We start from the raw sequence: 27,804 nt of genomic DNA, 5'->3' as shown, positions 1-27,804 counted from the left end.
GCAATTTCTTTTGACTTTTACTGTATGTAGAGAAAACTTTATGTGTCACATGATAACGCAGGGGTCAATGTTCAAGTGTTGCAGTTTGTTCTAGGCAAGGTGTAGCTGCATGTTTAAAACCAGATAATAAGTTAAAAACATGATATGAGAAATTTTTGAGTGGCACAATCAAGACTACGTGTGAGCATAGCATTTTATTTAGCTGTGTCAGGTCCATCACCCAGAAATGGTGATAGAAGTAGGAAGGCCTGGCATTGGGAAATTTTAGAGTTGCATAATTTTAAAGAAAAGGTGCAATTTTATTACAGTTTGAATGCCCCTCAGTTTGTGAGAGGTTGTGACTAATAAAAAATAGGGGACCATTAATTAAAGAGGTCAGTCAGTCACATGTAGGCCTACATAATGAGCAATTATTATGTTATAAATACCAATTTATAACAAAGGGGGACCGGGCCTTCTCGGTCAGGGCTCAAAAATTATGGGATAGCCTGCCAGAGGATTTTAAGCTTGCAGATTCAGTACACACTTTTAAATCGCTTCTGAAAACATACTTTTATAGATGTGCTTTTATATGATTTGGTCTTTCATCAATTAGTACTCATGGTTTTAACTTCTCCATTGATTTCCTTTTCTTTTCCTTTACCTTATTCTGTGGGCATTGTTTTATTTTGTTTTAACACTTTAATTTAAAATGCATTGATTATTCATATGTGCTTTTTTTGTTGTGTGTTTTGTTTATAATGTGCAGACAATGTTAAACACTTTGTAAACAACGTTTTTAAAAAGTCCCATATAAATTAAGCTGTTATTATTATTATTATTATTATTATTATTATTATTATTATTATTATTGTTATTATTATTATTATTGTTATTATTATTATTATTATTATTATTATTATTATTATTATTACCATTATTATTTTTGTTGTTGTTGTTATCACATTGTATATTTGATAAGATATTTTGTCATGTTTGATGTAGTTATGACGTGTGTAACTACAGTCTACATGAAACATAAGATACAGATATAACAGATATAATAGTAGTAGTTCTTGAAATATGATAATTTCTGGTGAATTATATGAAAATGCTTTTATTGGAGACTCCCTGGAACCCCTTCAAGCGTCCCTGTTGTGCTTGAGTTAGGTTGCGCTTGTTATTGACTCCGGGGCGTTTGGGCTGATGTGTGGTGCAACTTCCAAACATATTATTATATTAAAACACTTCAAACTAAACTGTGTCACGCTTTGTTTTCTGTTATTTTTCTTTGTTGCCAGGTTGAAACAGCTCAACCAGCATCCTCCGCGGGGTGAACGTTTTTATTTCAAGGCTGACTCCGCTTGAACTGGTCAATTCCGGCGTACGCAGGTATAACTCACGAGTGTCTACCTTTTAGATCCAGTGCATCATAGAAGTTCGGTAATAGACCAATGAAACGTAGTATTGGTCAGGGGCAGAGCTAATTGACAGAGAGATCAGCCAATTAACGGACGTTTTGCCTAGACGTTGTGACCAATCACCGATCATATGCCAAAAATAACACCTCCTCTTGTTCAGCACCCAAAGTCGAAGGATAGCTCTGGCCTTTCAATGGAAGAAAGTGCTAGATTTGTCAGCGTTGTATAATATAACCGATTCTCAGTGTCCATATTTGTTTTGGAACGATCGGAATAGTCTGTATTTAATGTGAGAGACAGAACTGGCGTCAAACATGCGTAAAAATCAACGCTGTCCAAGCAGGGAACCACCGAGAAAGGAATTATCGCCGCTCATCTGAGGCCAATCTCCATTATTTTTTGTCAAATAAGGAAACATAACATAGCTAGCTAGCTCACGTTAGCTCCGTAGATAGCCAGGTTAACGACATATCTTCACACAAAAGCAGAATCCAGCAGATCATCAAGATTGGATCAACATTCGCATAACAGCAGGAAAACGTAAGTAGCATGCTAGTATGTGCGCTAACGTCATTAGCAGGGGAATTGCGTTGGCTTCAACGGCAGCTAACTGTTCAGTTAACATTAGCGAGCCAGCTAACGTTAGCTCACATCAACACACCAGCAAACTAGGCCTTTCCGCAGAGGGACCATTGTAAAGAGGAATGGAGTTCAGCATGTGGTCAGTGGATTGGTATTTAACACAGAAACGCATTTTCTAAATCAGCCAGTCGGGTTCATGTTTAACATAAACTGTGTTGTAATAACGTACGTTACGTTAGCGTGCAAACAGATCATAGTCAAAATAAAACCTGGTTCCTCACCTGAAGTTTCAAAGTAACTTGGCTAACGTTACCGCCATCATTTAGCGAGGCAATTCTGAATGAAGCAAATTTAAAGTAACACTGCTGTTATCAATCAAACGACACGTTGGCCTTCAGTGCTTAGTCTGGTCCCCAGCAAGCTAATCTAGCATGGTATAACTACACTAGCTTTAACCAGCTAATGACAGCTTAGCGGACTTTGTCATAAGGGTGTCAATGGTTAGCAGTCTAATGGTATTTCCAACGGTCTGATATTACATTTACACAAACACAACGCCACAGAATGAAGCGAGATAAGTGCAAGTCACATTCATTTCAATAAGTAGCTATGTGGCGATAAATGTCCAGAGCTAATTGTGTCAATGTGTCAAACATTAACTGCACGCAGTGCCAGTTGCATTGCTGCTATATGTTCTGTTGTGTGTGTGTTGCGACCTTAGAAGGTAATTATAACCTCAAGGCACGTCTAGTATCTATGTTGAAGCCCGTGAAGTCACTCAGTACACATGAAATGCAATCTAAGCAGATAACACTTAATGTAAGTCACAAACTGGTAAGGTGTTTATAACCAGTCATGTTTCACTGCGGCAGCAGCAATTAACCGGTGGTCACCAGCTCATTGTTTACCTTAAATATTGCATATTCAGTGATACACACAGCTGTATAACAATGTACAGCTTAACTAAATTTTCTTGATCTAGCACAGTTGGTATTGTGCAGGTGAGATGCTATCAAAATAACTGTGAAATGAACTATGAATTAAGAAATACTGAAACTTTATCTTAACATACAAGCAAATAATTTATCACAATTGATTTAGTTCAAACTTAACTCATTGTCTTGCTTGTTAACTGGTTAAGTACTGCGGCAAGTTACACTTTGTGCCTCATGTCTCAGTTGATTGATGGTACTGCAAAGTGAGCAGCTATGTATGTTAATGTCTTTCTCATATTTTATATATATTGTACAGTATATATTCTAGGCTGTATATGGGAGGGGCAGATCCATAGGCGCAGGACAGCTGTATAAATGTGGAGGGAATGTCTTGACCATAAACATGGGCTTGGTTGGTAACTCCTAACTTTGCTTCAGCTGTATAGAAATACAGGAATTTATGAGCACACATGTTCAACCATAACTCAGACTATTTTAAAAAAAGATTTTGGGTGCCCATTGAATTTGGGTTTGTATGAGCCATTGTTCTTGATTCACAGTATTTTCTTTCTCATTTTGAGAGCAACCAACAAATAGATGCTGACTGCAGCTACTAACATTTGAAACCTTGCTTACTGTTCTCTTTGTAGAGTATAGTTAGAGCTGCTGTGGTATTGTTTTTTTTCTTACTGTAAAAAATTAGCAAAGCCATTCAAACTGTCACAGTAACTGCCATGAAAAAAAAAAAGAAACCTCAGATGTTATAAAATAATTGGCCCAAATATAAGATGACCCCGCCGCCCCTTTTCCAACACCTGTTTTTGGAAAAATACTTTTTGAATATAACTTTCATCAGAGTATAGTTACATACTCACACCCTCTCCTACCAGGCTCTTGGAAGTGGTCAAAAATTATTTTCTCCCTCAGTTAGCATTTATAAGACTGCCTGTTTGTCATTTTGAGCTCCTTTTCATCTGTGACAGAAAGCTACAAACAACCCATAATGCAGCACTCCATGTAGGAGTTGGTTTTACACTGGAACTTTATCCAGCCAAAATAATATCTGCTGTTATGAACATGTTAATCATCTAGACCCTGAATGTAAGGCGACCCCACTTTTTCAGACGTATTCCCAGGAAAAAAACTTAAATTCGGACCAATACAGTAAACTTTCTGAATGCATTTATTCCTGTAGTAGTCTATTCTTTATAGCATCTATAGTGTAAATGTCTAACTTTATGCCAGTGTTGTCATAAATAAGCCGACTTTGCAGCAGGAATATTGGTCGGCATTCAGCAGGTACGTCATTCTTTATGTCCAGCCTGAGAGAATAACTAATGTCCCATCACTTGAACCGCTCACTCAGCGGTGATCAGTTTGACTCTGCAGTGGGTGTGATGTGATTGCGTTACCGCGGTAACTGCGGCAGCTCTAAGTATAGTAGAAGTATATTAAAACATTTCATAATGTGTCTGATATGATCAGAAATAAGTCACCCCCTCTAACAACTCAGATCAGTAATCAAACCCATTTCTATCAGATTTTCTCGTCATATCTTCCTCCCAGTATTGTGATAGGAATGTCTGAAAGTTTTCATGCAACCTGGCCTTATTCCCAGTTTGACACAGTCTAAACCCAAGTCTCATCTAGGCTTTCAAAATGACAATTTCTACCCTGACTTTCCATAATAATAAGCAGGCACCCCTACCAGCAATGTGAAGCGTATTCCTCCAAGAATCTTTATAGACAGTACTCCCTCAACTTCTGATGTGTTGGCTTAGCACGTCCTGGTTCAAATGCAAAAAAAAATGTTTGCCAAGGGCCAAATCTCTGAGCAGACAAACCTGGGTGTTTCAGTTTAATCCACTTTGGGAATCTTATATGATCTTTAGAAAATCATTGTTGATTAAGCCCTTGCTCTACTATAATTCAGACATGTGTTATCTAAGATAAGGATAATGGTAAGTTCACATTTCATCATCAATTTTGTATTACGCAGTGCTGAAATTTAGCTCAGTGGCCACTCTACTCACCTTCTCCAGTATATCAGATTGCGATAAGGTGCCCAGGTGAAGAGTACATGACATCACCTGGTGTTGGGCATGTGTCCTGCTAGCCAGATACGGGAGGAGTTCAATAGCTGATAATCTTATCTTAGTCAGCAGTCACTGTGTAAAGACTGAGGGGCAGATGAAACACAGTGTCAGTGAGAGCTTGAGACAGTCAACAAGCTTATTTTAGAGTTTGACAGATCTTTACAGCCTTGGCTGTGCGGTGATGGAACTGTAGGCGTCACAAGGTGCTTTCAAAAAATGTGAATCACTGTATGAACCCACATTGGTCTTCTGTCGTAGGGAAGAATTAGCACTGGTTTGAAAAAACAGTCCTCACTTTGACAAACCCGTTTGACAATTTTCAGTGGAGTAAATTAGTTCAACTGCAGCTTTCTCATTCATTCATAAAGATTATTCTCTGAGGGCAACAAGTGCATACCAACATGAAGGCATCTGGATAACATTTACTGTTGAGCCTTTCAGATATGGTTTTTGTGCTGATTTCATTGATGAAATATCCTCAGAGTATGAGCTATTGCATATGGATAAAAGGCTTATATTTGCCACTAACAATGGTGCACTGATATTAAGTGCTGTTGCTTTATGCTGGGGTCATGTTATTTATAGACATTTTAGAAAATGTCCATATGTATTTGCATAAGGACATCTGGAATAAAGACGCAATGAATGATATATAGTACAACTGCAATGATTGGTTTATTAATTGATGAGCTGTTAGAAAATTAAATGACCAACTTTGATAGTTTTATAAATTGTGAAAGTAGTTTTTTAAGGGGGAATTGCAAATATTCACAGGTTTCAACTACTCAAATGTCAATATTTTCTGGTTTACTTCCCCTTTTATGATAGTACACTGCTCAGACAAAACGAAATATTTTAAGACGTCACCATGGACTCTAGAAACTTGTGCCATGTTCACAATTTGATGATATTTTATGGATCAAATGAGTAATTGATAATGAAAATCACAACTACTTGCAGCTCTAATCTAAAGTTTTCATTTTTAATCAACTAGATTGTTGATGTTTCCTCTCAGATCCATTGAGAAGAGTGATGCCAATGAGGAATCAAAATCTCAACCATCCCTCTTTGCCTCTGCTACACGGAATAGCTGTTAGTAACTCAATATGTATGGCAGCAGTCAATATGTGTTTCCAAAATTTATATTATGTTTGTTACACTTTGGGAGGATTTAAAGGCTTGGCTAGGTTTCTTTAAATGTACCTAGATACTCTTAGTTTTATTTTGTAAGTCACTCGTGAAGGAAGGTGATCTTGGTATTAAAAAGGTTTTAGGAAACTGCTGCAGGATTGTTAGTTGTGCTGTGTTTGTTGTTGAATGGTGTAGGGCTGCAACTAATGATTATTTTCCAGTGTTTCCCCTATAATTGTACAGACCTGGCGGGACGCCAGGCCAACGAGAACCCCTGCCAGGCCAAAAAAATCTTTTTGTTAATGCCAAAAATAACGCCAAATATCCATTCATTCGGAAATCAATAGCTTTTGGGGGCCTCTCTGTGCAGCACTGCTCTGAAACATGAGTCAACCTCTGTGTTGTTGCCTGGGAAACTCTTGGTAGTGTAGCTCCTTTTAAGGAAATGGGCAGTGCGTAATGTGTGTGCATAGCGAGTGAGTGGTTGAGCAAGTGCGAGTGGCAGAAAAGTGACGGTGAATGTGAGCAAGCAGAGGAAAAGGTTAGCAGTAAGTTGTCTGGCAGTAAATGTACGGTACAGACTACAGTGTGTCAGTTAAAAAATGCTGCAGCTTCTCAAGACCAAGAACAGTCTTGTCTGTTGTTTCCCCAACTGCTTGAAATCAAAGGGGGTTAGCCCCAAAGTTAGCGACAATGGATTAGCCTAACCTGACAACACTCAACAGAGAACGGAGAAATGTGTGGCTGCTGAATCTCTCTCAAAGTTTGCTTAGCAATCAAGTCAACCTAATCAACCCAGGAGAAACACTGTTTTCCTTATTGATTATGTTGACTATTTTCTCGATTAATCGATTAGTTGTTTGGTCCATAAAATGTCAGAAAATGGTGAAACACATTGATCACTGTTTCCCAGAGCTCAATGTGACGTCCTCAAACATCTTGTTTTGTCCAAATCAACAGTCCACAACCCAAAGATATTCAGTTTACTGTCACAGAGGACTAAAGAAATCAGAAAATATTCACATTGGAGAAGCTGGAATCACGTTCATGTTCATGAATCATGTATTTTTCTTAAAAAAATGACTCCAAATGATTAATCGATTATCGAAGTAGTTGGCTATTAATGCTGTATTTGGCAACTAATCTATTAATCGACTACTTGTTGCAGCTCTAAAATGGAGTATCCATGAAGCTTGAGCTTTGTCATGGTGTACAGAGTCAGACAACACCGTTGTCTGTTAACTGTTGAAAGGACCAGTGTGTCAGATTTAGGGGGCTCTATTGGCAGAAATATTGGTAGAAATGAAACTAAGAATTGTTGTGTTTTTGTTACCTTAGAATGAGCCCTTTATATCTACAGAGGGAGTGGGTCCTCTTCCAAGGAGTCCACCATGTTGCACTGCCGTGTTTCTACAGTAGCCCAGAATGGACAAAATACACGCTGGCTCTAGAGAGGGCCTTGTGTTTTTTGCGAGTTTTGCAGCCCCCATCCTACACACTTTGAAGGGGATGGTGAGGGGAGGGGTTATCAGTTGGTTGCAATCTGCAACCTCACCGCTAGATGCCACTAAATCTTACACACTGGTCCTTTAATGGCCGCTCCCTCCATGAGGTACAACCACAGACTTTGAGAATCTCTCAGGTGTATAGTGTGGGTTGTTGATCTCCACACTCCTTTTGTCACTTAAGGATCGCAGGGATTCACCATGTCACATTTGGCCTTACTCTGAAAAACACCATTGAAAACATGTAGGGTAGCCTCCTTTCCACTCTCTTCACATCTTCTTTAACTCACTGCAGTCTCATTGAGCATTTCTATCACTGCTCTTTCTGAAAAAATCAAGCATTTTCCTGAGGTTTACTTCCAGATTCTAGGACAAATTTGCATCCACTGCAGCACTTACTATTAGAAGTTGAAACCTTCATGATTTTGACAAAGTTTAATGATTACTTTGAGCTTACAAAAAAAACTACAGCCCCCATGAAAATTTAGCAGTGTAGCAGTCAGTATCTGTTAAATTCACCAATACTCTCCTTTAAAGTAATTTTTCTAACTTTATAGCTGCAATCTCTGGTGTCTAAAAACGTCAACAACGCTGATCTTCTTTGTCCTGCCATATCTTAACTAACCTTGTATATGAACTCACCTCTACTGTTGGCTTGTAATGTTTAACTCGCAATGGTTAAAGACTTATGGAAAATGCTGTCTGTTAAAGGACACTAAAATACTTAATAGACAATAACATGACATGTTTTTTTAAAATTACATCCCTATGTTGACATACTGAGTGAACCAATAAACTAAAACTATGTTCTAAGTTTGGATCTTCTGGAACAGAACCTGGAAGTTCTGGTTTCACACTTTATGGCCGACTTTGAATGTGTTCTGTAGCAGATTAGTGCACCATGGGGAAATGAAGAAATGGCAGGTCAATAAAATGTCTTTAAGTGTTGTATGTTCTTCTATGTGTAATAAAATCAACTTAAAAAGAGAGAGCGGCAAGGTCAGAGTTTGATTATAGTAAAGGTCAGAAAGGGTTGTGGCGGGAGACTGTTAAGAGTGCTAGATAAGATAAAAAGGCATATTTAAATATGTAACATGAATTCATTTCATGCGTGTGAATAGATTTAATAGGGAAGGTGTGGCTTTAGAAGTTATAACTGTTACATGGGCACCAATTACACAACATGAGCTGTGTCCCAGTTCAGCGTTGGCTGCTTCAAAGTCCATATTTCAAGACTGAATACGTCATAACAGGTCGACACGGCTGCCCCATTCCAGAGGCTCCTCCAAATGCGGCTGTGAAATGTGACACGGTGTATCCTTTGCAGTCCTCACTCACTATCCCACAATCCATTCTCGGCTGGTTACCTTAATGGTGCATTCAGGTAGTTCTCTTCACCTCGTAAATAGAGTAAATACCACAGGACCATGTCATATTTACCAGGTCATTTCCTTCAAGTGGTCATCAGCCACTAAATAATGAAACAAAAACAAAAGGTTTTAGTACTTAAGATAGTTATAATCTCTGGTTATTTCTGGTAGCTGCCTGGATATGTCATACAGGGTCTTCAAGAAAAGATGTATGGACTAATTGACTTGGTACATTGTCAGCCAGTTCTTGAGGTAAAATTTTTCAACTTTGCAATGTGATTTCTGCTGATATTAACCACTTTGTTTGTCATTTGAGGGAAACATTGGGGGGGGGGGGTAAATTTGGACAATTTTAACTTTACAAGTCGCAGAGAATGCCTGAATGCTTCATTAAGGTGTGTTTGGACAGAATGTGAGGTGAATGGCCCCTGATTTGGGGCCATTTCACATGGACACAGTTCTAGTAGGACCAGCACAGCATTGTGTAATTATCAGACTCCATACTATCAAATTCTTTTGTGTCTTGAGAGGTCCTGGGTGCTCCTTTTGATTTAGAAATATTCCGTTCAAAAACTATTGTGCCAAGTCCATTACATTTTTGTTGGCCAGATATTCAGACTGAATGGTCATTTCATCGCCACTCCCTCTTTCAGTCGGATGTTGTGTTCCTATTTTTCTGTGGGGGAAGGATTCCATTTTGGCCTAACCAATCACTAGTGAGTAACATATCCGGCCAAGAGGAGGTCAAGTGTTTAATTGACTCAAAGTAAATTATTGTGGCAGCCAAGAAGATTTATTGAAGACCTGACCTAGCTAGTGTGTTATCCATTTAGCAGTGTGTAACAGGCTGGCTTAGCTTGCTGGTTAGCTTTAACAAGCACGCTAGCAAACCTTGCCAAATTCTTACCTGCTGTCCTATTTTACCCTCTCTAATTGGGTTGGGTATTGGCCAAAATGTCTACATTGTCTAAATTGAGTTGTTATACACAAATAGCTTACCTCTAGATGTAAGAGTAACAGAGATGATAGTTGGTTAATGGCTTTGTTAAGTAGTACAGTCCCCCAAACTGTGATGTCATTAATTCGGCACAGTTTAAGGGACTGTCATGACTCCAACTGGCTCTAGATAGTGAATTTAATGGTCGCGCCTACAAGAGTTATGCACTAAAAAAAAAAGGTTTGTGTTGTTTCTGTTTGTGTTTGCGATTAGAGATGACGCCACAGGGACTGATGTAAAAGTGTGTGGATTGCACCCTGTTCAGTCTGCTGCCAGCTGTCTCTAGGAACACAAAAAGCAGGAGGAGATGAGACTTTTCTGCTCTATCTGTGCTGAAACTGATTATTGAAGTGTATATCCGTGCTGTACCTATTTGAAACCTCTGGTATTATCAGCCCATCTTTATATGCACAGTGATGAAAGCCTTGTAAGTGGTGCAGTATTTCATAATTCTTGCTCAACTGCTTTGCACATGAACGCCTAAAAAATATGGTACGTATCAGTATTTCTGCATTTTACAAGAAAAGAAAGATTTTGTTTTTTTGGCCATATCGCCCAACTCTTCTCTGAGCTATATGTTCACATTTCTAGTGTAATCTCTCAATGAACACTTAAGATTAAAGAATGAAAGAACTAGCAACTAAAGCTTTGTTGTGACAACAGCTGGAAAAATAGTTGTGTTGACTGTAATGCCAACATGTTAGCTAATGTTGCTAAATATCAATGTTAGCCAATTAGCATAGGCAGTTTTTTTCCCTTATATGGTATGATAAATTGTTGTAACTTTCAGATATCACTTTCATAATAGTGTTGTCTACTTAAGTGCCCCCTGTAAAGGCTCTGATTGGCTCTCTTTTTTTCTGTATTGTGGAAAACAGTCATTCAAAAAAGCATCACCAGACAAATTTGTATTGCTCGACAAAATTTGAGATGTGGTGAAGTGGGGATGGCACCTTGAGGGTCTGCACATTCCTGGAAAAAAACCTCTTGAAATCTCTAAAATCACATTATCTAAATGTAAGGTTGTAAACAATCTTCAGTAATTTATTTATCTCAGATACTCAGAGCCTCAGACTATAATCAAAATCTCAAGACGCTGAATTGTGGAAAATGTGACAACTCATGAACCTGCAGGGCAAGTGCAGGTGAATTTCAACATATTGATTTGTACACATGGATAGTGCTGGAAGCGGTGTGTTAACCTTGCTTCCAGGATAGCATTAACTGTTTTTTGCGAGTGTGCCTGCTCTCAGAGCAGCACTCGGGCTCTCTGCAGCATTATGTAATCCCCGACCTTCCACTTCCCTCTTCGTAGCCAGTAGTTTTTGGCAGACATGTGCGTCTTAGCATCAGGGGGTGTTGGTTTCGACCTGCGGTTACAGCACGGGTGAAAGCAGTTTTGAGGGGGTTAAGTGGTTGAGAGTTCCTGGTTTCAGTCTGATGTCTCAATTAAGATATTTTCTGGGGTTTTCTGCGTATGTGTGTGCGTGTGTGTGTGTGTTTTCCCAGCAGTTTCTTGCACCATTGACGGCCAGGGAGATCTCATAGTATCTGCATGTGCTCTTGCAGTCTGCATGTCTCCTTTCAGGGTCTGGTTGCTGCGACTGCTTTAATGGATGGATGATGCAACTCCCCTTTCCTCTCTCTACCAGGCGACTGAGTGTGTGTGTGTATGTGTGTGTGTCTCTTAGAGCGAGCGAGTGAGAGAGAGAGAGACATAGAGAGGGGGATGTCGCTGAATGAAGCTAAGCCTGGATGTTTGCACTGCAGGGTGGGTGGTTGCTAGGCAATGGCAGTGTGTTTGTTTTATTTTTAGAGAGAATCACTGCTGGTGAACATAACAGATTTCTCTTTCTCACACACACATGTGAACGCTCTTTCCTACCATACTTGAACATATAGACTACTTCTGAGTGTCAGTAGTGGTGGGAGCTTGATGGAGGGAAGTCTGTTGATACAATCACGGAGTTGAAAAGAAAATAGAAATGTGAATAACGTGGCCCACTGCCCCACCCTGGACATGAAATCTAAACCGGCCTGGCGTATTTATAGAGTGTCTTTTTCTCGCACATTGACTATGACACTGCACACATGCGCAGAGCAGACACGCACACACACACACACGTTCTTCTGAAACCAGCTGTAGTCGCTCCTCGCATGTACCAGCCTTTTTTGGGCACATGCCTGTCATGCCGTGTATGCGCTCATGTGGGAGGTAATGCAGAGGGAGAAATCAATATGTTGGAAAAAAAAAAAAAAAAAAAAAAGACGTGCCCAGGGCGCTTCTGATTTGTATCGCTTTTTATTGATTTCAAGATCTCATGAGTGCTACAACCCCAACCAAGCAATACTGTAAGCAGCTGCTGACATTAGGTCAGAATTGATTGATATGATGGAAAAAATAAAGTCCAGGTCAAAAATGCTAGAGATACATGTGGGGTAAGTAGACTGAGTATTGGAAGACTGCGGCCAGTTTAAGGACCAGGAGGTGCTGCTAGTGTCTTAAGGTACAGTTGCCAGTAAATTACAAACAGAAATGTCCAAAATAAAGACCAAAATAATAAACGTCTTTTAAAATAAAAATGTAACGAGCAATTTTTAACATCTTTTTATTACCGTATTGGTCTGAATATAAGACCCCTTTCCCTTGAAATGCATCTGAAAAAGTGGGGTTGTCTTATATTTGGGGTCTAGACAATTATGTGTTCACAACATCAGATATTAATTTTGAATGGATAAAGTACTAGTGTAAAACTGACTCCTACACAGAGTGTTGCATTATGGGTTGTTCGTAACCTTAACGTTGCTAGGCTAGCGAACGTCTTAAAGTCTGTTTGTAGTGAGTGTGTTAGAGTCAGTCTGCCTTAAAAGTGTTTCGTTAGTTCAGTTTAACCTGCAGGAGTTTCTGAAGGCTCGTGTAACATGTTTTTCTGCCACGGAGGAAATCAATTCATGGCGAGTGAAAATGAGTCCAAAGCGTCTTCCGACTTTTCTACTGCAGAAATGGAATATGTCAAGCTGCCAAATACCACTGTGACAGATAAGGAGCTCAAAAAGACAAACAGGCAGCCTTATAAATGCTAACAGCTGGAGAAAATAATTTTTGGCTGCTTCCAAGAGCCTGGTAGGAGAGTGCGTGATTATATAACTATACTATGAAGTAAGTTATAGCTTAAAAAAGTATTTTTCAAAAACAGGTGTTGGAAAAGGTAGGGTGTCGTCTTCATAAGGATTATGGTTGCCTTATATTCAGGTCAATATGGTACATTTAGTAGAACGGAGGGCACTGGCATAAAATGCATAGTCATCCGACAAAAATAGTTAAATCTCGCTCAACTTCTGCCCGAATCTACCAGCATACATCCCTGGGTAATGAAATTGTAAAGTGAACACTATTTTAGAGCTGTAATGATCAGTCAATTAATCAGTGAGTTGTTCAATAGAAAATCGTCAACAATTTTGATAATCAAATTATTGTTTCAGCAATTATTTGAGCATAAGTGGCAAAAATACACTAGTTCCAGCTTCCCAAATATTAATATTTTCTGGTTTTCATACTCCTCTATGATAATAAACCAATTATTTTTGGGTTTGGGACTGTTGGTTGGATGAAACAAGACATTTTGAACTTGGTGATCGATATTTTTCACTATTTACTGAATCTTATGAACCACACAATCGATTAATTGAGAAAATAATCGTTAGCTGCAGCATTACTGTATTTCTAGAGTGATTAAGGCAATGAAAGATAAAACTATTGCCGCTTTGATAACTTTCCAGAGCAGTAAAATCTTTCGACATATTATAAACCTCTGTGCAGTATTTTGGCATCTGATAACCCTTCAAACGCATGGATCTGTTACCCAAACTGGACTTCTAGTACCTCAACCAACACACCCCCCACCAATACATCCCCTTGCATTTTGACAAAGTTTTAGTAGAGGCAAAGAGCAAAAACTAACTCCCAAAGATAGATTTCATCCCCATTCAGCACTTGGCAGGTGAGAGTTTCAGTCTCTTCTAATGCAGTACTGTCACACTCTATTTTCTGCCAACAAGTTAACTAATAGTATTAGTTACCTTGTGTTCAGATAAAAAAGAGGCTCTGTGTGCTCAAAGAAGCAGATGCAGTGTAATCCTCAGCTCTGTGGTTCCTTCTTTGCTATCTTTGTCTTGTCAGGATCTCATCGTCCATTGAGTAATTAAAAGCACTCTATAATCACAGTACAAAGCAGCCTACTGAACTACTGACACCAAAACATGGTGATTTACGGAGGGATTTATAGAACGGAGGATATTATTATAGTCTTGGCTATATATAGAATATTATTTGATATAAAGAATTGATAAAAGGAGTTAGTAACTACGTATTGTATTTGTGATGTTTTAAACACTGAACATGCACTTGATCAAAAAACGCTTATAAGATTTATAAATCTAGCTGAAACGTAGTCAGTGAAATACATTTTTTGATTGTTTCTTGATTTCATATCATCTCAATTAATGTCAGATCATGAAAACATATGAAATCAACTAACTACAGCGGCATTATAACGCTCCTTCTCAACTGAGTTCTCATTTCTGCTTTCACAACTCAAAACAATTTCAAACATGCAAATGAGAAGCCGTACACACCCATATTACCAATCTTCTAATTCTGTATACAATATTTTCATGATACTGTGGTGCATTACAGTAAGGGTGGCTGACTTAATAGTATATGGAGGATGTTGTAACATTTCATGTGTTTTGTTTCTCTCTTCTCTTTCCTTGATAAATCTCCAGCTATAGGCAGCAATGGGTGCATTCCTGGACAAGCCGAAGACGGAGAAGCATAGTGCCCACGGTGAGGGCAATGGGCTGCGCTATGGCCTGAGCTCCATGCAGGGCTGGCGGGTGGAGATGGAGGACGCCCACACAGCTGTGGTGGGCCTCCCCCACGGACTCACCGACTGGTCCTTCTTTGCTGTTTATGATGGCCACGCAGGCTCCCGGGTTGCCAACTACTGCTCCGGCCACCTGCTGGAACACATCTTGTCAGGAGGGGCCGACTTTAGTTCAGGATCCGGCTCCGTGGAGGGCGTGAAGGACGGCATCCGCTCGGGCTTCCTGAACATTGACGAGTACATGCGCAGCTTCTCTGACCTGCGGCAGGGCCTGGACCGCAGTGGATCCACAGCTGTGTGCGTGTTGCTCAGCCCGACCCACCTCTACTTCATTAACTGCGGCGACTCGCGGGCCGTGCTGAGTCGAGACAGCAAGGTGGGCTTCTCCACCCAGGACCACAAGCCCTGCAACCCCCGCGAAAAGGAGCGCATCCAGAACGCTGGCGGCTCAGTCATGATCCAGAGGGTAAACGGCTCCCTGGCTGTGTCCCGGGCCCTGGGGGACTACGACTACAAATGTGTGGATGGTAAGGGCCCCACGGAGCAGCTGGTGAGCCCTGAGCCTGAGGTGTGCGTGCTGGAACGGGCGGCCGAAGGAGACGAGTTTGTGGTGCTGGCATGTGACGGAATCTGGGACGTCATGTCCAACGAGGAGCTGTGCGAGTTTGTCCGCTCACGACTCCTGGTGTGTGATGACCTGGAGAAGGTCTGTAACTCAGTGGTGGACACCTGCCTGCATAAGGTAAGCTATTGTTTTTACTCATGATGTAAACAAAAAAATCATGCAGTGGAGGTGAAAGAATATATGACCCCCTTTACATCTTGCATTAAAATGTGTTTTGGGTGATCAGATTGCAATCGGATAGCGCTTGACCACATGAAAGTACAGGTGTAAATGCACCCAAGACGCATTGAGGACGGATTGTGATCTGATTGGCCAAACCACCTCTGGAGGTGGTCAAGGACACATTGTAACCACATTGAACACAAGTGTAAATGCAATGATGTTGGCGGAAATGCATTATTGCACGCAACTGTTCCAAACCAACAGGGTAGCAGCCATTAGCCAGTTAGCGAGCTAAGCTACTAGCAAGAAAGCTATGGATATACAAGACACTCATGGATGAGATCAACTGTCAGCTTCTTCCCCCTCTTTGAAAAGCAAGTAAAAGTCCATACAGTAGCGCAGCTTCATGGATGGCTACCATCTTTTATTGTTGTTGTTGTTGTTGTTTTTTTTGGACCTGTGCAAAGAGAGGAGGATGTGATGTTCAGTTGTTTGAGCTGGACAGAACGATCGGATCTCAATGTTGACATTGGAGACACATATTAAAACCAGGTGTAAATGTAATCAGGTTAAATGATATCTAGATACAATCTGGATATGAGACGCATTTTAATGCAACGTGTAAAGGGGGCCTATGTTGTTAAATGTGAACACATTTTTTTTTTTTTTTTAAATGCACAAAATTCATGTTTTTCATCAAAATTAAACTTTTGTTGTCTCCCAGTGTGGTTTATAGGACCGAGATATGTTTCAGGATTAGAAAGTTACAGATAATGTGAGAATGATCATACAATATTCTGGTGATAATGGTTTGAATGTTGAAAATGAAATCTGAATATGTTGAGGAATTTGAAGCAGAATTTGAGTACTAATTAAAATACTTCTTTAAACTTTTTATTGTTAATCCTCTATTGTGATGGTTACCCTGATAGTGTTGATGAGGGAATAGTTGAAGCTGTCTAGTGTTCGCTTTGACTAATATCTTGACAGAGTGGGTGAAGATGAGGGTTTAAACCGTCATCAGATCTCTGCTCTCGTTCTTAGCATTGGGGAAAATGTGACTTGTTCGAGAACAAAAGCTTCAGGTATTCATATTTGGAATGATAACCAAATTTGAACCAAATATGTAAATAATGGATCAGTATCACAACGTAACAGAATGATCTTGCACATAAAGAATGTAACATCTCAGTCTGAGATCAGATCATCCAGATAAATGATTTATTCATTCATCAGTTACTATTGGCTGTTCTGCTTCACTTGGCAGCCTAGTTAAATGGTGCATTATTGCTTTCAAATCTGTCCCTGCCCATTGGCCCTTTCAGCTATTGATAAATCACTCTTTGCCTCAGCTGAACTTGTCCATAAGTACACATCTTGAACTTTTGCCTTCCATGGATCATTTATTTTGCGTCTAGAGTAGTCCAATAACCAGCAAGTACACAGCAGTCTAGTTATTTTTACCGTGCTGGACGGGTTATCTCAAGTAACAGCCACACGCTGTCATAAATCTTCTGCGCTGCCAGTGCCTTTTGTGATGCATGTAACAGAGTGTACATTAAGCGCGGGACGATATGAAATTTCATGTCATGATTATCCTGACTGACATAACTGCGATTCACGATATTATCCCGATAATCATCAACATATGCCTAAAACTCTTAAAATGCCACTAAAACATACTAGAATCTCTTTACCTTACATTTTGTTAAGAAATAAATATTTTTATTGCATCGCAGATAGGACACACATCTTTTTTTTTTTTTTTTTTTTGTGAAAAACATTCAAGCAGTGACGGGAACAGGCTCCCCCTTGTGGCAATTCAAAATAAATCAGGAAATCAAAATAGGACCGTACGCTAGCGAGCGAGACAGCTTATCTGGTCACTCGTGAGGATATTCACGATTATCTCGATGATGGAAATTCACCACGATCAACTCGTGTTTTTTATCATGATCCACGATAAAATCTTTTATTGACCCATCCCTAGGGTACACTTACAGAAAGTTACTCTGACCACATTGACTTTTACAAGGTAATGACGAGATGACTATTCATTGGTTTAAAGCCAGGGCTCTATTTTGTCTGCGTGAAGCCATTTAATATGCTGCTCAGAAGTTGTGTAATAATACACATATTACAGGTGAATAAAAGCCAAGTGTTAGAGGTTTCTAATTAAAGAATTAAAAAGACGACAGTGAATTATCAGTTTGAATTATCTCTCAGTAACTTGCTGTATAAAATATAAATGTCAGTTTGTGTTGTGTTTGATGAAGAGGTATTAAACCTACCTGCTTCTGTGGTATTGTATTACATCCATGATATATCACAAACAGTTTATTACAGTCAGATTGTTGATGATGCATCCTTCATTTATAATCCTAGCAACAGCAGGAGAAAAACTAGTTCTGACATGTTTTACTGTGTAAAAAAAAAATTCAGAAAATGTAAAAAATGTCCAAAAATGACCTCAGTTAAAATAATAATGATTTTCATTATTGCCAGATTGACACCACTTCACAACAAAACCTGTACATAATGTTCACTAGAAAGCTGATGATGGTGAAAAGCAGCTACAGAAATTGTTGAATTTATCTTTTTACGGTAGGACTCATACACTGCAATGCTTGTCCTAGGTGTTGTTTTGTTTTCCTTAAAGATTCCCCCCCAAGACATATTTACAATATATATAAAATACTCTACTTTAAAATGATCTATCCTTCTCCTTCATTAAAAAAATCCACAAGTTTTCCTTCTGGATACTAGATGTTTCCTACTTCACTGTAAAGTCCATTCTCAGTGTTTGTGTGCTGGAGGCTTGAAGTTTCCACATCATCACACTTGTGTAAGATGAATACTGAACCAGGATTGGCTTCCAAACTAGTTGTGATGTCGCAAATCACGCTCATAGGTCCGCCCCTTAAAATTAGATTGTCAGTTCAGAGAAACTTTCCACTTTCAGCAGATGAAAGTGAAAACAGCCTTGTAGTGTCAAACTCTGCACGTACATCATCCTGCACAGTGAAGCTCAAACATTCAATCGTAGGAACAAGAGAAAACACGTTTGAGTGGAGGGGGACTTTTTGGTGAGCATTTTCCACATCACTTGACAATCTATAGTTAAGAGTGGAAAAATTCCTATATTTTAAATAAGAACAACAACTCTGTGACTGTTGCCAGTGTCATGTTGATTTTAGAAATTGTTTTTGCGTCACATGTTTGTGTAGTTGCCCCTCTACTTTGTGTTTGTTTTAAACTTTTATTTGTTCTGTCCCTGTCCTCGTCCTGCAGGGGAGCAGAGACAATATGAGCGTGGTGTTGGTGTGTTTACCCGGAGCCCCCAAGATCTCAGAGGAGGCTGTGAAGAAAGAAGAGGAATTGGATAAATACCTGGAGACCCGTGTTGAGGGTCAGCATACATGACACGTGTACACCCACAACTACACACAATACATATAGGCTAATAGACTGACAGTATGCATGATGTTCAGTAGAGACCTTTTACATTGATCTAAAATTAGAGTCACAAATTTACAAATCAATATTAGTTTCAGTGTTGCTACCACACCAAGCACTTAAACTATCACAGGCTGATATGCTGTAATGGTTTGTAATAAACATATAACTGCTCAGTAGTAGTTAAAAGCCTACACTGCATGTTTTCAATGCCTATTTGAAAAATGTTTTTCTTAAAAGGTTAAGTGAAACAAGTGACCACGCACTATGCTCAGTTACTGTGTACACAACCGGGACAAAATAAACATTCTTTAGGTAGTACACATATTTGAAATCAGTCTGCTACACTGTGCTGCTTCCCCCCGCCCTACTTTGGACAATTTCTCAGCCCAGAACTTGCTATAACTTTGCCTTGGTATACAACATAACCTCTCACAAACCCCCTTGCCACCTTTTGTGTTTGCGTGCAGAGCTGCTGGGGAACTGTGGGGAGGCGGGAGTCCCTGACCTGGTGTCTGTCCTGAGGAGCATTGCCACAGAGAACATCCCCAACCTTCCACCCGGCGGAGGCCTGGCCAGCAAGTAAATACACAGCTCGGGACAACATTGAACTACATGTTTTACATTTCAACCACACTGTTAAATAATATAGGACTCGACTATCCATACACATTATGTTGTTACTGGTAACAAACTTCTAAAACTCATGATTTACCACCAGAATGCATTTTAATGAACACACAAGTCATAATTAAATGTATTTGCTCTCTAACCTCACAGACTGCCAATAATAACAATAACTTTATTTATTTTTTATAGCACTTTTAAAAACGTAATAAGGTTATACAGTAAAAAGTAAAACCAGATAATTAATAAATAAGAAAGTCAGTTAAAAGCCAGTTATAAAAGGTGTGTTTTAACTGACATTTAAAAGAAATTGCATAACTAGCATTGAGGATTTTACTGGCAATAGATTCTGAGGGTTCACGACCTTTTAGCCTGTTTATTTTGCAAAGATATGAATATTTATCCATGCATATTTCTCATGAAATTGCATGCACTTGAACATTTTCATGATTTCATTGGTCTTGAATTTTCCAACTTGCAGAAGCAACCCAACATGCATTACTTCATTTATTAAGTGCTGATTACTTGACTATTTTTGATAAATACCTAAATACACAATGTCAGAGTTGAAAGAATTAGTTGAATAATCGATTATTCAATCAACAAAAAAAATAATCATCAACTATTTGAAAAGCAAAAATCCCAAACTTCTCTGGTTCCTGCCTTTTAAAATCTTAAAATCTTTTATTTACTTTACATCTTGGTTAAATTAACATCTTTGGATTTTAGTCTGTCGTCAGACTAAAAAGAGAATTTGACCTGGGCTCCGGGAAATTGTTTGCAGTTTTAATTAGTTTGTGATGTTTTATAGATGTTTAATCGAGAAAATAATCATCAGGTTAATTGTTAATAGAAAATAATGAGGACATGCAGCTGTTTCATGTATTCCAACAAACACACACACACGCTTTTCAAAACTTCCAAACATGCAGACAACACTGATCGAAACACTTAAATGTATATATGCAGAAAGAGAGTCTTTGAAAGTGTCTTTGTGCACATACTAGCAGATACTCAAATATCGACTCAGATGCTTGCTTAGTTCCATTTCAACGTTAATCAATACACATTTGCAAAGAATGAACAGGGATTGTTTGTATTATGTCAGGAGTCGTTCTCTCCTCTAAGCAGCGAGCTTGTGTGCTTTGTGTGTGTGTGTGTGTTTGCAGACGGAGCGTGATCGAGGCGGTGTACAACAAGCTGAACCCTCACAGAGAAGAGGAAGGGGTAAGTTCATGTCTCCCTCTCTCTCTTTCTCTCTCTCTAAACCCCTCACCTCTTCAACCTTTCACCCCCCCCCTCCCACCCTCCCAACATGACCTCATAAACGAGAGTAGCACATACACCAGCCCAGACAAGGACACCCTTTTGTGTGTGTGTGTGTGTGTGTGTGTGTGTGTGTATGTACGTGTGAGAAAGAGAAGAATGAATGTGGTTAAAGTGTGAAAGAGGGTAGAGGATAGACTCAATAGAATAACCTTGGCAAGTTTGGTGAAACTTTATCGACTGCATTCCACGTTGAAAAGCATTGAAGCACCGCGCGTTCAATTTCGATTTTGTATTTATCATTGAAATAGGATATACAATAAAACGTAGATAAACCTCTTGAACTCCTCAACACTGAATGCACATCCTTTAAACCAGCATAACCTGCAGATGACTTAAATGTGACTAAATGAAATGGTTTGATATTACTAAATGCTTCATGACCCTGAATAAAAAATGATCTGCATTTGACCTTTTTATAAGCATTTTCAACCGTAACTGTGATAGTAGACTTTAACAAATAATATCCTCAAGAAGCAATTTACTCTATTTTGTATTCTTCTGCCTTATATTTCTTAGTTAAATAAATAGCATGACATAATTCTTCTTCAGTCTGGTTTTCAGGATTGTTTTTTTTTCCTGAAAACAAGTCCTGCAAACTGAGCAGAAGAAAGAGAATGTCATGATGATTCAAGGACACTTAATAAATACAATATGAGAAATAGAATAAGAAAGTTCTCAAAACCAATAGCTACTCTGGATGCAGCATCTAAACATGATACATCCATACATTTTAAAAACAACAAAAATGTCAATAGATAATACTCTTCTGGCACAGCTATTCAGTTTTGAATAAACTTGCTCAGAAATATTGCCTCGCGCTTTCAGAAACCCATAAATCATAGTTATAACACACCGAATTTATATCATAAATACTGTATTGGCCTGACTAAAAGATGACCCTGACTATAAGGTGACCCCCCTCGTTACAACAGCTGTTTTTGAACGAAGACTTTTTGAAGATACGACACACTTTCACACTCATCCTGTTGGGGAAAGTTTCCCCGAGATGATATTAATCCAAGAAGAAGAGAGTCCCAAATCCTTGAAGCCATTTCTCTCATAAAAGTGCAATACTTCCGTCCGCAGAACATAAATCTCACATTTTGAGCATCTTTCAGTTACATACTCACACTCTCTCTCTCCTGTCAGGCTCTTGGAAACAATCGTAGTTATTTTTTTAGCATTTTTCAGATTTTTTCAGTGTTTTTTTTCAGTCTGTTTGAGCTCCTCATCATCTGTGACAACAGTAATTCTTGGCTGCTCGACAGGCGATTTGGACCCCGTCCTGTTTCTGTAGTGAAGACATCAGAAGACACTTTTCACTTGTTTTCACTCGTCTAGAAGACTCACAAGTCTGTTTGTTTATAGTGAGTCTTTTAGAGTCTGTGATGAGTGAAAACAAGTGCAAAGTGTCTGCCGATTTGGTCAATCACTCGCTAGCCTAGCAACATTAAGGCTACAAACAACCTATAATGCAACTCTCTGTTGGTGTTGTATATTCGGGCCAAACAGTGGTAGAAACAGGATCAAATTAAAATGTTATTTCAAATGCTAAACATTGTAAAAAAAGATGGATGTTAAGAAATACACTTGAAAATGGAGTTTCCCATCCACTCCAGTCCACTTGAAAAATTTCAGCTATGCAACCGCAAATCTAATGCCAGCTTGAGAATCAGAGCTCAAAAATTCAGTTTATATTAAATTCACATGTAGTGTAGCGTAGGAGGAAATCTCACATCCAGTATCTTGCAGCAGACACTTTTACAAATATCATTCTTATTCTAAAGAAGAAATTAGCATCAGGTGTTCAGTAGTCTGGAAGGGTGGATGTGATGGTGTGTGTGTGTGTGTTTGTGTGTTTGTCAATATGTACGAGGGCACATGATTGTATTTGTCATATTAATGGCATTGAGGTCTTGACTTGCAGGGCTCTTTTCTCAGAGCTGTGTGGGTACTGACCAACCCCCTTCTCTCTGTTATACCATACAGCAAATATCACAAAGGGTTGTTGGTCACAGGGTCAGAGGTAGCGTTTGCATGGGCCTGTCCTACTGGTGCAAGAATGTCTCTGACATCGTCACGCTAGTGTGTGGTAGATATTTGTGTGACAATGATGTGAGTACTGTGCCACTGCTTGTTAGATGTGTGTATGTGTGTGTGTGTGTGTGTTGGTGTGTGTTTGACCGTGGAGCGTGCCTGCAGAGTCTGACCCCTGGCGTGTCACCTCAGGCCTGTGCGGGGGGAGAGGAGGAGAGTGAGGAGGGAGGTGGCAGCACGGCGGCTCACCTTCTGGAGGCTCTGCGGCAGTTCCGCCTGCACCACCGGGGGCAGTACCGCACGGTGCTGGAGGAGTCCCTGGCTGCCTATCACCTGCGGGGGGACAACACTGCCGAGGGAGCAGGGGAGAGCAGGAGGATCTCCGACGACGACGACAGCAGCGAAGGCCGGGAGCAGCCCGCCTCCCCTCCCTCTCCCCCCTCGCCCCCGCCCTCACCCGCCACCGCTGAGCCGGAGACCTGCCAAGACGCGCCCACTCCTGAGTCCGATCCCTCCTCTGACTGAGCAACCCGCCTGCATACCCAACCACCCACCCACCCATCCGATCCTGGTCCCAGAGCTCTAGTCAGATGCGCTATGACCTCTCCTCCTCTTTCCTTCATCACAGAACTTGAATGGACACTCTGGCCACTTCCGGCTTTATCACAGTCTGCAACTACAGCCACCGTTGCCATTCATGATTATTTTAATAATGCAATGGAAATAAAAACGGCCCTTCTGTCTATTCAAGTTCTGTCTCCCGGAGCTACATATATACCTTCCACCTAATGAGGACCCCCCCTTCCCCTCCCTTTCCACTGACCACCTTGGCTTGGATTCCTAAACTTGTCAGCTACCTTTACGACTTGGCCACACTGATGTGACTGATGTTTACAATAGAAAATAACCCATAACAATCATTGGCAAAAGTGGCTGGTTAAGCACTCCCCCATAGCCTACATTTACCAGTGTTGGCTTCTGGCTGATATCCTTCCTTAACCCTTCCCCTCTCCCCCCTCCAAAACCTCAACCCCACACCTGCTTACAGCAGACGAACTGAAACAGAAAGAAGGAGAGGAGACCCTAGGAACTGCAGCTGTCTCAAACACACTGCTCTGTCTCCAGGCCTACTTCATCTACAGACTCAGAACACACTCTTTTGTGTATATGTATGTATGTGTGTCTGCATGAGTTTGCGTGACCGAGCAAGAGACCAGTCATCACTACTGAAATGTGTGTTTTTGATAGTGGGGAAGGGGGATACTTGAGTGTTAGCCGGTTTATCCACATATTCAGCAATCTTGGGTCGTTCAAACCAGTCTGGGTACTGAAAAACCAGGCAGTCTGACCACACAGGGATGCTTGTGTGGATGGGTGGGTGGGTCGGTGGGTGTATACTTGAGGTTTGATTTAAATCATTCTCCCACCACATCACCACATGTTAGTATGCTGCTTCACAGTCACCACAAAGGAGCTGAAATGTGTTCCTGGTTGGTGTTCAGGTGGATGTAAATTTGAGTAACTCTCAAGAAGGCAAAACATGTTAGGTTACCAGGCAACCAAAGGAGACATAAAATTTAAATGAAAACCAGACTGAAACTCTAGAGCCACACCAGCGAGGCTGTAATGCTCATCACACACTTGCAAAGAAAAAACAGAAAGTTTCACTAGGAGGACAAAAATGTAAAGTGTGGCCTGAAGGTGGCACGATAGGAAGTATTAGTGAAATCAAAAAGTGTTATCCTTTCTACAGTGGGTATGTCTTTGTGCTAAGCAGCACTGCATTGTGTGACTTGGCTCAGCTTTCGTCAGTCATGTGTCTGCTTCGACCCAGCAACACAAAGCTTTGTCAGTTTTAGTTTTAAGCTGTCGTTAGCAGCTCAAATCACAGCTAATGTTGTGTGAAGGTTTTCATGTTAACGTGCCTACAGTTAGCCTGTAAACATACGTGTTTATTGGATGCTGTCGGTTGTTAAATGCTAACATTAAGATGTTTGCATGACGTTAGCTATTTTGAGCTGAATGCTAACATTACAATGGTGACCATGCTACTTAAGCTTTCATCTCAAAGCGCAGCTGAGGCTGATAAAGTGCAGCTTAGTCTAATAAAAGTTGAGCTAAGTCAAACTGTGTAGAGCTGGAAAAACAGTCTGGCCAACATCTTTTTTTTGCCAAACATGCCAACAGTTAGCATGTAAGCACACATGTTAACGACTAGAATATTAGCGTTTTAATATGTAATGTTTATCATGTTAGCTTGATGATATGCTAAAATTTACTGTGTTAACGTGCTACATGCTAGCATGCTATGCTATCATTCATTCATTAGGTTGAGAGGTATTCTGACCGGGAAAAATAGACCTGATTACTGCGCTTGATGATATATTGAGATCACAGTGTTTTCTCCAAATATTGATCCATCAATCTTTTTTTCCCCAAATATTTTAATTTTGACCGACAGACCAAGTTACCAATATTTAATCCATAGAGTCACACAACACAAGCGTGGCTGTAAATGTCATTCCATTGAATTCCATTATAGGCATTCAAGCCATGATGTCCAGTCAGGGACTTTAAAACCTGGTTTAGCACCTGTACGATCGATGACACCTGGACAACAATGAATGTGTTACATGTGAGATGGTTGTGTGTCTGTAAATTCCTAGTATGGCTGAAGTATTAATAAACCAGGTTTTAATTAGTCACCCTCTGCTCATGCTGACTGGCATTAACTGTGGCAGATTAAAGCCCCACATACAGTATATATTCCTTTACTTACAGGTTAACAAAACAAAATGCAATCTCAAACTCTTACTTCATTGTGAAAGTTTGATTCAAACAAACAGCTGAAACCTACAGTGTTTATTTCTCTTCTCTGTGAAAGCAGGTAGAAAGAGGTTATTGTGAGCCTGTATAATGCCCTGTACACAATGACTCTGGTAATGCATGCACTGCACTTATCTTTTCAATATCTAAAGGCACTTAACTATATGAGGGGAGGTTATGCTTAACACTGTGTGTATGTATGTATGTGCGTTTGTGTATGTATGAGTTGTATTTGTATGCGGTTACGTGGGCCAAATCAGTCCCGCACAGTTAAATGACAAATTAACAAATAAAAATGATTTGAGGTATAATGCCATGATTTGTGTCAAGTGTATGAGCATCTCTTAAGTGTAACTTTTGTCACTCGGTCCTGTACCAAATCAGTCACCATGCAAACGTGTACATCAGGGTTGTGATTAGGGATACAAAAAGCAGGAAAAAGTCATATTTTTCCATTTAAAATGAGTTGTGTGTCCCAAAAAGATGTTTAAAATCCCTAATATAGAGATAACAATATGGTGGCATTTGATACAGGGCCATTCCCCGAAACTTCTAGAGGACTCAGTCAGTGTTTCTATATTTAATGTGTTCTATATGTTTCTGTGTAGGTTGTGAAGTTTTTGGTAACAGCTCGAGTAGAAAGTAAACCCTCACCTTCCTCCTCGCCCTCCTCTGTCAGCTTTTAGCTCCAGCCTAGACTCGAAATTTCATGTCAGCTGCTTGAAGACGTGTTAATCTGTCATCTGCTTTTGGGCTTGTCTTAAAACAATAGAGGCTCTTGAGGGGGGGGGGTTTGAAACCTCCAAAATAAAAGCCCGCCGCTGTGCTTGAGCTGGCGGCGACAACTGTAGGGACTCCTCGGTTCTCTTAATTTCTCCCCTGTTTTTCAGTCTTGACAGTTGGCCTTGTGATTCTCCGCAAGGTGAGTCATCAGAGGTCTGGGTTCTGGTTGTGTTAAAGGCTGGGCAGGGGAGTCACATTGTCTTTCACCATTATCCATTCATTTTGAATAGATGAAAGGGCAGCGAGGTTAAAAAATGTACCATCTTCCAGTTTAAATACACTTAAATCATCAGGAGCATCTTAACAACAACTCTTAACGCACCTCTCTCTCTCTCCATCTTCTTTCCTCTTTACTCACCCAGAATGCCGGTGAGCTGGAAGACCCCTGGTAGCCGTGGCAACGACCCCGTGTCTCCTCCCCCGGTGATCGGTGCGTCCGCCCAGAGGAGGAGTGTCTCTCCATTGCGCCATGTCTTTCTCCACTAAAAAGAGGACATGTGGTGTGTGTTGGAGTGCGTGAGTGTGCGTATGTTGGTTGTGCATGTGTGTGTGTGTGTGTGTGTTTGCAGCAGTGGGACAAAAGACGACAACAACAACAACTACACACACACGCAGACCGCTTTAAACCTGGAGGGAAAAAAATCACTTTTCAGAAATGTCAAGATTTTATGAACTGAAGCATTGTGATGGTAGAGATGATTTTTACCATTGAGGTGTTTTTTTTTTTTTTTGTTTTTTTGTTTTTTTCTTTTTCTTTTCTTGAATGTTGACGTTGAACACCTGACTTCACAATGACATGAGGACCTTGTGTGAGTGTGTTTGTGTGTGCAAGAGAGAGCTGGTGTGTGAGAGTGTTTTTTTGAGGAGGGCCAAGAGAAGACAGATGGTGGATAAAGACTTTGTATGTAATTCTTCTTCTCCTGGACTTTTTTTTTTTTTTTTTTTTTTTTTTTTTGTGCTCCTGGGTCTGATAATTGCCTAACACCCTTGCTTCTCCCCTCTTAAAAGACACACACACTCTCTTTAACACACACAGGCACACCAAAAACCCATAAAC

At 40.1% G+C, this 27,804-nt stretch overlaps 1 protein-coding gene and 1 long non-coding RNA gene across 7 annotated transcripts; one reads left to right on the top strand and one right to left on the bottom strand.

The window, feature by feature from the left end:
* Positions 1-1,531: 1,531 nt before the first annotated feature.
* Positions 1,532-27,804, top strand: ppm1bb (protein phosphatase, Mg2+/Mn2+ dependent, 1Bb). Of its 4 annotated transcripts, none has more exons than XM_042397227.1 (6): positions 1,532-1,940; positions 14,802-15,644; positions 18,981-19,098; positions 19,616-19,727; positions 20,942-20,999; positions 23,331-23,888. In XM_042397227.1, exons 2-6 carry the CDS (start codon positions 14,814-14,816, stop codon positions 23,661-23,663), a joined length of 1,452 nt encoding a protein of 483 aa, XP_042253161.1. In that variant the 5' UTR covers positions 1,532-1,940; positions 14,802-14,813; the 3' UTR covers positions 23,664-23,888. The 4 variants fall into 4 exon arrangements, with proteins under 4 accessions (XP_042253161.1, XP_042253164.1, XP_042253165.1 ...); XM_042397230.1 differs by lacking the exon at positions 23,331-23,888 and adding an exon at positions 27,110-27,804 and having other exon boundaries at positions 1,533-1,940; XM_042397231.1 differs by having other exon boundaries at positions 1,533-1,940; positions 23,293-23,331.
* Positions 4,282-8,419, bottom strand: LOC121886879. Of its 3 annotated transcripts, XR_006092871.1 has the most exons (4): positions 7,478-7,521; positions 4,951-5,096; positions 4,626-4,704; positions 4,282-4,348 (listed from the first exon to the last, which is right to left on the bottom strand). It is a non-coding gene; the product is annotated as an uncharacterized LOC121886879 (long non-coding RNA). The 3 variants fall into 3 exon arrangements; XR_006092872.1 differs by lacking the exon at positions 7,478-7,521 and adding an exon at positions 8,292-8,419 and having other exon boundaries at positions 4,288-4,704; XR_006092870.1 differs by having other exon boundaries at positions 4,288-4,704.

The sequence above is a fragment of the Thunnus maccoyii genome, chromosome 20, assembly GCF_910596095.1.
Source record: "Thunnus maccoyii chromosome 20, fThuMac1.1, whole genome shotgun sequence".
Lineage (NCBI taxonomy): Eukaryota > Metazoa > Chordata > Actinopteri > Scombriformes > Scombridae > Thunnus > Thunnus maccoyii.
This window is presented reverse-complemented; position numbering and strand designations above follow the sequence as displayed.